The 9,075-nt window shown below is 31.2% G+C and overlaps 1 protein-coding gene across 1 annotated transcript in view; it reads right to left on the minus strand.

The window, feature by feature from the left end:
• Window positions 1-6,067, minus strand: part of LOC108769134 (peptide deformylase, mitochondrial) — a 38,281-nt gene extending 32,214 nt beyond the window's left edge. Inside the window, exon 1 of the mRNA XM_018519955.1 lies at window positions 5,717-6,067. Coding sequence (XP_018375457.1) covers window positions 5,717-5,947 — 231 coding nt within the window. The 5' untranslated portion in view covers window positions 5,948-6,067. The remainder of the gene's footprint in view (window positions 1-5,716) is intronic.
• Window positions 6,068-9,075: the final 3,008 nt, after the last annotated feature.

Genomic DNA, 9,075 nt, shown 5'->3' on the forward strand with positions numbered 1-9,075 from the left:
ACCCAAGCATTACTGTCTATACATTCCACTGTCTACATGGGTTACAAATATTCCAAGCGGACACTGTCTAAGCACTACTACATACGTTTAATTTATTACACATAGTCGGTATGACAGATTTCCTAACCTCCATAGTCGTCAACTTTAACGCTAAATATCTCGGTTCGCGAGGCAGAGCGACACTTTTTTCTGCCAGATTCTTTCGTTTCATGCAAAAACGCGTCGAATGAGCCTAATTTTATCGAAATCGGAGGTGAGGGAGGTATTCTGAATAATTACCTAAAAATCTATACTTCATATTACAGATTTTTAGTACTGTATATCTATTATAACGCGATATTATTCAAGTTTGTCGCGTCAAATACTCGAACAGACTTGTTAGAGTGAGTACGAGCTATGTGGTAGGCATGCGATAGCATGCGACATGAGGAAATGCGTTTGGCTTCAAGGCTAACGCGCTGTAGGACGCTCAGAGGGCGTAAGCGTACAGGCGTAAGTTTCTGAAAATCTATATTATCGACCTTGATTAACTTCGACCGTCACTCCAGCATCCCCTTAATAGGTTTATAAGTTACTTTGAAATTATTTTTTTCCGCTATAGTTTTAAATCTTTCCGAAACTTCATTCATGTGTGGTATTGTAAAATATCGTTTAACATTATCATTATTAGAATCCGTATTATCTATTATTTTATTTTCATATAAATTCTTTCTTTTTGATAACGTTTTTTTTCTATTATTTACAGATGAAAATATATTATATCTAGCGGATAACCATTCATTATTAAAACGTTAATCATACATTCAATATTTTTATTATGGTATTCTGGATATGATAAGAAGAGAACTCTATCTAGCTGCCTTATTATAACTCTCCTCTTTTATATTGAATTGGATGGTTTGATTTATAATTTAGATAACGTCCTGAGTTTGTCCATTTTTTATAATTATCAAATTTGATAAGACCATTTTCAACTTTTAAAGTTACATCAAGAAAATTAACACCGTATTATTATTATTATTATATTCCACCGTAAACTTTAACTTGTCATGATAAGAATTAAACATTTCTAAAATACAATTAATTTGATTTTTCGGAATAGCCAATAGAATATCATTCACATAGCTATTAATGACTATGAAAGAACTATTAATAACTTAAATTCGATTATTAAATTAGGCAAAGATAGATTAGAAAAAATGGATCTATGTGAAGTAGTTTATAAAATAAACTGTCTTGATTGTAACTCTTCATATTTTGGACAAACTAAAAGAAAAGTAAAAATAAAAATTAAAGAACATAAAGATAATATATATATATATCATCTCTTTTTTAGACTTTTTGAAAAAATGTGCTAATATTAAAAATTAAATAAAGGTTTTCTTTCTTATAACTGATTTTCTCATCATAAATGATATTACAAAAAGTTATTCTAATATCTCATATGCAGACTTTTAGTTGTTACAATAAAAAACTTTAAAACCAGGGCGAATGAGAGTCAGCGTGATAATTAATACGCAATCTTAATTCTTCAATCCAAAAAATTGATTCTTTATTCCAAAAAATAGTACGTTTCAGTTTACTTTGGAACCATCTTCAGCCAAACAAATTAAAAATATCAATCCCTTCATGTCAAGGAAAAATCATCATCAGATTAGCAGATTTGATGTTCTAATCTATTCGAAACATTAAAATTATTTTATAAATATTTCTATTGAACAAGTTTCACGTTAACAATAAAACTGATGACTCACTCCAAGGCATAGAAGGAATTCGTCTCAACATTGGATCAACTAATTACCATTAATATTCACTAAAAAGTATCAAGTTAAAAAACGCATGTTGATCGTAGCTCGAACGGAACATATGTAATATACTTAATATAATCGGAAAGACATGTCAGGTCAAAACACGAAAATAAAAAAAATCACGAAAATAAAAAGAGAAAGATAATGTCGACACATAAACAAAAATTTTTGTATAACCGAAAATATAAAACTATTTGATGTCTTTTAGTAATTGTATGTAATTATGGTGTACACTTTCTGTATCTGAGCGTAAATTCAGACTATTTTGTTGCATTAATATATGAAGGCATTCTGATATTAACCGTTTATTCAGAGAACGCTCTTCATCTAAAATCGCGACATTCTCCCAATCGAAGTCATGATCAAATTCAATACGATGTTCTGTGATCACTGATTGGTTGTTACTATTTCGGTTAATATGACTGCGGTGCTCAGCCTATCTAGTTTATAGTTTTCTTTTCGTCTGTCCGACGTAAGAGGCATCGCAAGATTTACATGAAATTTTATAAACCACATTTTTTCTTTTTTCTTTTAGGAGAATGTCTTTGTGTCCCTTTATCAAACTATTTAATTTATTTAAGCTAGTAAAATCTAATTTAGTATTAAGGTGATGCTGGAGGGACCCAATTATCGGCATTGCAGTTTGATCAAAATCTCCAAATTAACTAAATGGAATAAAAATCCTTTAACAGGATTAAAGTAAACGCAAAATCCTGACGCGGTGCAGTGGATTTTATACTAAAATACAAAAAAAGTTAAAACATTTTTTACTTTTTTTCGATTTTAGTATAACATCCACTGCACCACATCAGGATTTTGCATTTACTTTAATCCTGTAAAAGGATTTTTTTATTCCATTTAGTCAATTCGGAGATTTTGATCAAACTGCAATGTCGATAATTGGATCCCTCCAGCATTCCCTTAAAGATTTACTAATTCTTTTAAACTCGTCTGAAATTTTTGGAACATAAGGTAGTACAAACCACTAAGTACAATCCCTCTTGATTTCACTTGATTTTTTCTGTTGTATCGTACGTTTATGAAAAAGAATTTTTAAACGTGCATTAATAGTATTGAAAATTAAGTCAATGGGATAATCATTTCTTAATAATGTACTAACAATATGTTCCAAATTTTTCTGGTGATACTTTGGATCCGATAATAAAAACGCTCTATCTGTCATACCTATTATTATGCCTCTTTTTTGTGAGAGTGGGTGGGCCGATAAAAAATTAAGGTATCTTCCCGAATACGTAGGCTTATGGTACTAGTCAAATTCAATTAAATTGTTATATTATTAATAGTAATATCCAAAAAATTTATTTTGTCGTCACCAAATTCTAAGGTAAATTTTAATCTGTCATGTAATGAATTAAAAGTCTCAAGTGTAAAATTAACTAAATTTTTTTTGGAACTGCCATAACGATATCATCCACGTACCGAAAATAAAACAAAGGTTGAAAACCCAAGGTCTCCAATGCCTTTGCCTCCAAATCCCTTATTACTAAATCGACTAATATTGGAGAGAGAGGCGACCCCATAAGGGTACCAAAATTTTGTTTATAAAATTGACCATCAAAACTAAAATAAGTTGAATTGAGTACCAACCGGACACCCAACATAAACTCATCTTTCGAGAGATATTGACCTTATCTCTTATAAAATTCCACCTCTTATCAATACTCTCAATAGCCAATTCAATAGGGATATTGGTAAACAAGGACACTACATCTAATGAAATTTAAACCTGTTCAGTTCCAAAACGCGTCCCCTTCAGTTTTTCACTAATTGAAAACTATTGTCAATATTGTAAACCGATTTAGGTACATTCTTAGAGATGACGTCATGTATGAAAGTTAGACATATAACGGACTATCTATAGATGCCACTATTAGTCTGAAAGGGCAATTCGATTTATGTATTTTCGGTAAAGCATACATTCTCGGAAGAACACCTTCGCTACAAGATAATTTTTTATACATTAAATCATTAATAAAATTTTTCTTTTTCCATCTCATTAACAAATCTCGGACATCGTTAGTTAATTTATTAATCGGATCTTTCTTTAATTTTACGTAAGTTTCTTTGTCCTCAAGCATCTGCAAGACTTTAGACTTCTAATCATTCTTATTTAATGCCACTGTGATATTTCCCTTATCAGCCTTTGTTAAGATGATATCATTATTAGTTGTTACATTTAGTTGTTACCATTATTGCAATATGATATTGCAATTTTAATGACCATCAGTCTAATTAAGTTACATTGCTGTGCAAAAATGTGAGAAAATATCACGTTTAATTGTTTAACATTAACGCTTATTTCCAAAAAGTCTGAAGTAATTTGAGGTAAATAATGTTGGAAAGGTATTGTGACAAAAAAATGAAATTATAGTCACTCGATTTCATTAGCAATTTTAAACTTCTTGAATTTTTTAAAATTCGAATTTCTATTCTGAAAACATTTAAAATTTTTAGGAATGTTTCTTGATGAATAGAACGTTATTAATTTTTTGTATAATTTTTCATGAATTAGGAAAAAAAAATATTTTTAATTGCTCTCGGGGGTGATCCCGATTGACCACGGCTCGATTGGACACCACCAATCACAGCGACCGGTGCTTAGGAGCTTTGTAGTCTCAAGCGCTGTGAGCGGCTCGTGTCCAATTGAGCCGTGTCCAACTGGGTGCCACCCCTACTCTCGCAATGATGAAGATAGGGGGTTAAAGCTTGGCGAAAATATTTCTTTCATGAAGGCCTAACAATCGACGTATAGCAAGTTTAATTTGGCGTAGTAAGCAAATTTCATACACATAAGGCCTGTTCTTTTTGGCTGAACTTTTGCACTAGTTCATCTTTCTTCCCCTTCTTTCCTCCTGAAGAGAAAAGGAAGAGAGATGAACTGGTGTAAAAGTTCAATCAAAAAGAACAGGCCTATATTCTATTATAAGAGGTTTGTTTTTTTTCTCTGCACTAGTGTGCATTAGTGCTGCACTGAACTAGCACTACATCGGACTGCACTGATAGAAAATTGTACTAGTGCAAGATATAAAAGAACGTACCAGTACAGTAACTAATATAGCGTATCACGTAATGGATCGTGATATTCCTTATATGTTTGAATTATTTGATTCTTCGGACGAAGAACACGTAATTGTACCGCCACTATTAAAACCACTAATAATAGTTTGAAAATAACGATGGTAATATATAATTTAATGACAAACTTATTATTAAAGACTTATCATAAATAATAAATGATTATGACTTATAATAAATATTATAAGTAAATATTATGATTAATGATTATGACTTATAATAAATGATTTATTATTTGAATGATTTCCTAAATAGATAGGGCAAAACAGCATACAAAATATTTAATATTATATATATCTGGGCGATATCTATTTGGATTTCAAAACGTTGCTTTTGAATAAAATTTTACTAAAGCTGGAAACACAATAGACACAGGCAATAGGCACAGGCAATAGGGAATAACGAGCCGTCCAATCAGAGCTTTGGGGTATAAGTTCGATATTATATCATAGAGCTCTGATTGAACGACTCGTTATTCCCTGTTGCCTGTGCCTATTGCCTGTCTATTGTGTTTCCAGTTTAAGGTTTGTTCGCGTCACATGCTCCAACATGCTCCAACATGCTCCAACATATTCCTGCCATAGTTCCTACTCACTCTAATGAGTGCATTGGAGTGAGCTATGATAGGTGCATATTGGAGCATGTTGGAGCATGCGACGCGAACAAACCTAAGGCCTGTTCTTTTTGGCTGAACTTTTGCACCAGTTCATCTTTTTTCCTCTTCTTTCCTCCTAAAGAGAAAAGGAAGAAAGATGAATTGGTGCAAAAGTTCAGTCAAAAAGAACAGGCCTCTATAGTCTTTGCAACAATACCTTTTGAAAGTCCGCCATTCTAATAACTTCAGGTTCTATCTTCATGGCATGACCGCGCAAGACAGGATCGCCAACTTGACAAACGTGCGCATATGGTAACTCGTTGGAATTTACACCCAGCAGTCGTTGGAGTGTCTCTTTCATTTTAAGTATATTCACGAATCCTGCACTGTTTCTTTTAACGGCAACGACACGCGAGGCTATATTAGTGAAATTATATATTCGGAACATTGTATTCAATGCTTGGATATCACTGCATATGCGATATTTTTTAAATTCCAAAAGTGAGGTTATCCACTATCTCTCACATTGATATTTCTGTTCTTGTGTTTTCCGGATGATGACGAAATACCGAAGACTTACAGCGCCGAACGCGAAGTTTCGTTACCATCGAGTTATCTCCGACACGAAGCGACTGCCGGGAGAAACTTGATCGATAACATCGCGACGAGTATTTCGCACCATCCGACAAGAAATCTGTTTTTTTGTTCCCGCACTAGAATATTTTTTTTCGTTTTCATCAAATATCAAATATATATCTATTTTACTTTAAGTTCCAAAAGTGTATCCTATACTTTTCAGCCATAGAAAATAAACCAAAAATATTATTATTAACTCTATAAAGGAATATAAAACCACTGAGAGCTGACACAGTTGTATGTGTAGTCAAAAATAATGTATATGTCAATCACCAATTACAAACGTTTCGACCGTAGGATTAGGTCATCTTCAGTGTAACAATTATTCAGCAGAATCAAAATTGATGTGCATTGTAATGGTGATCCGTTATATATAATTACATAGCATTATTATAACGGATCATTGTTATGCTGAGTATAATTTAAATGATTGAATTCTTGTTTGGGTGTCCAGCTAAGTACAACAGACGATAATGAAGTTCTTAATTTGGACAACACAGCCTAGCGATGATTCATTGACATCTACTTTATTGTATTACAACGCATCAATTTTGATTCCGATGAATAATTGTTACATTGAAGATGACCTAATCCTATGGTCGAAACGTTTGTAATTGATGATTGCATGTACATTATTTTTGACTACACACGTACAACTGCGTCGGCTCTCATTGGTTTTATATTCCTTTATAGATTTAATCTTTGGAGCCTTGTTTAATTTTAATTATTATTATTAACTATACTATAAATTCAAATATAAATCAGTAACTTTCCGCAATTATCAAAATGAAATATGAAAAGAACGTAGAATAATATTTGATGTAAATATCCGAGAAATCGATCAGTAATTAATGAGATTGCTCGATTTAGAAATGCAATAACAAATTTGAAATTATTAGTTAAGTTAGGCATATTATAAATAGATATATACATTTATAGCACAATTATTACGAATTAATATATAACACTGCTACGAATCCGCTATATTCAGAGATGATAACAGAAACAATTCTCTTTTTAAATAAGTTTGTAATATTATTGCACCATAAATACATATATGTATGTTTTACAAAATGTCTAAGATTAGATTGTTCCACTTTTCAATATAAATTTCAGCTCACTCTCTAACTCTCTTATTACTCTCTTATGTTCTTATAATCTTTTATTGTTTTGTTTATCCACTGAATAAATTACCACATAGTTTATCCAAAAATGGAACAATCAGTTGTAAATAATATTAAAAAATGTATATTAAACATAAACAATCTGTATTTACCCTAATAGCACAGAAGGATTTCTGTAATCTTGCACGAACATGACATAGAAACATTGAAATTATCGCAGTTACGTTGCATGATATTTCTAAGAAGTCTCTGCAAGATTGCGACAACGTCGAAATGTCCGCTGCGGTCCGCAAGAAACATTTCTGAAATATTATCGAAACGTTTGTAAAATCTTTCGGTGATATGTTGGTGTAACGTCCTCTTTCATTTGCAAGAATTTAAAAAAAATCCTATATATGCGGGTAAGACTAAGCAAAATACATCATTAATGTATTTAAAATATAAAATACTGTTAATCTTAATTAGTATTTGAATTACAAAATACAGAATATTTTCAATCTTTTGATTTGAAATACAAATTATTTCAAATCAAAAGACTGAAAGTAGTTTGTACCTTATAATTAAAATACTAATTAATGTAATTGATAGTATTTAGCATTTTGTACGTTAAATATTTTAATGATGTATTTTGTCCAGCCTGTATGTGCGCGGGAATAAATATTGTTAATAAAAAAGCAAATACTTTATTAAATCGTAATATTTTTATTCTTATGTTATTAATATTCACAATAGATTTATTTGAACAGTATATTATTAAATCACAGTACCCCACGCATAGTCATCTTTGAAAAAATACCTTGTTTTAAAATGGAAGAATAAAAAATATGAGAAGTCTTTGAAGCTCCGATCATTACATTCGTTTTACCTTTAGCTATATATACATATATTATATTAAAGCTTTATAATATATTAAATTAATAAAATATATTTGAAAATGTGTGTAACCATAAAAATAAAATTTTTTGGGGTATTTTTTTTCTCACTCTTCTTCCTCTCACTAAGCACCTTATTTACCAAAAGATTAGTATTTTTATTTATATGCATACGTGCATGCGTGCGTGCATACGTGTGTGCGTGTGTGCGTGAGTATGAGCATGATCGATCGATCGGATAATGCTATATCTGCATTTATTAATTCGGGGTTTCAGAAATCTTTCAGAAATTTTGCATTCGCATTATTGAAAGAACTACAAATTACAGAAATATTTTAGGCATAAGGTTTTAATTAAGGTAATTGCAGAAATATTACAATTGTAATATTTCAAAGAAGATAGTCTCAGAATTACAAATGTGATGATACACAATTAACACACATTGGAAGGTCCTTGCAACACAACTGAAACTTTCCATGCTATCAGAGTAACTACCGACATCTGTCGGAAGTAGGAGATTGAATAATTCAAGTTGGATTTCACTATCGTCGGTAGTCTAAAGGCTCAGGATGCTCGTATGGAATACAAAAGATTTGGGTTCGACTCCCAACCGAGATATTATTTTTCGTAATAAATTTATTTAGAATTTTTTAACATCTTTCTAATAAGGTGCCTGATTGAGCATCGAATTAATAAAAATTGGTTGTCAATTTAATTTAATTTGTGATCAATTTTTACAGACTCAAATTCTTAAAATAAAAATAAATAATCCATACAAGGCCAATACGAGTCACAGGCTGATGAAGGCCAACGACTAAAATACAATATCAGTGACATTCGATTGTATTAGTTAGGTATTCATTATTTTGTTCTATTTGTAATTAGAATATGAAGGAGGATATCAACTTCATTGATATTAATATTATTGGCCACTTTATTGTACA

Source organism: Trachymyrmex cornetzi, unplaced genomic scaffold (assembly GCF_001594075.2).
Source record: "Trachymyrmex cornetzi isolate Tcor2-1 unplaced genomic scaffold, Tcor1.1 scaffold858, whole genome shotgun sequence".
Taxonomy (NCBI): domain Eukaryota; kingdom Metazoa; phylum Arthropoda; class Insecta; order Hymenoptera; family Formicidae; genus Trachymyrmex; species Trachymyrmex cornetzi.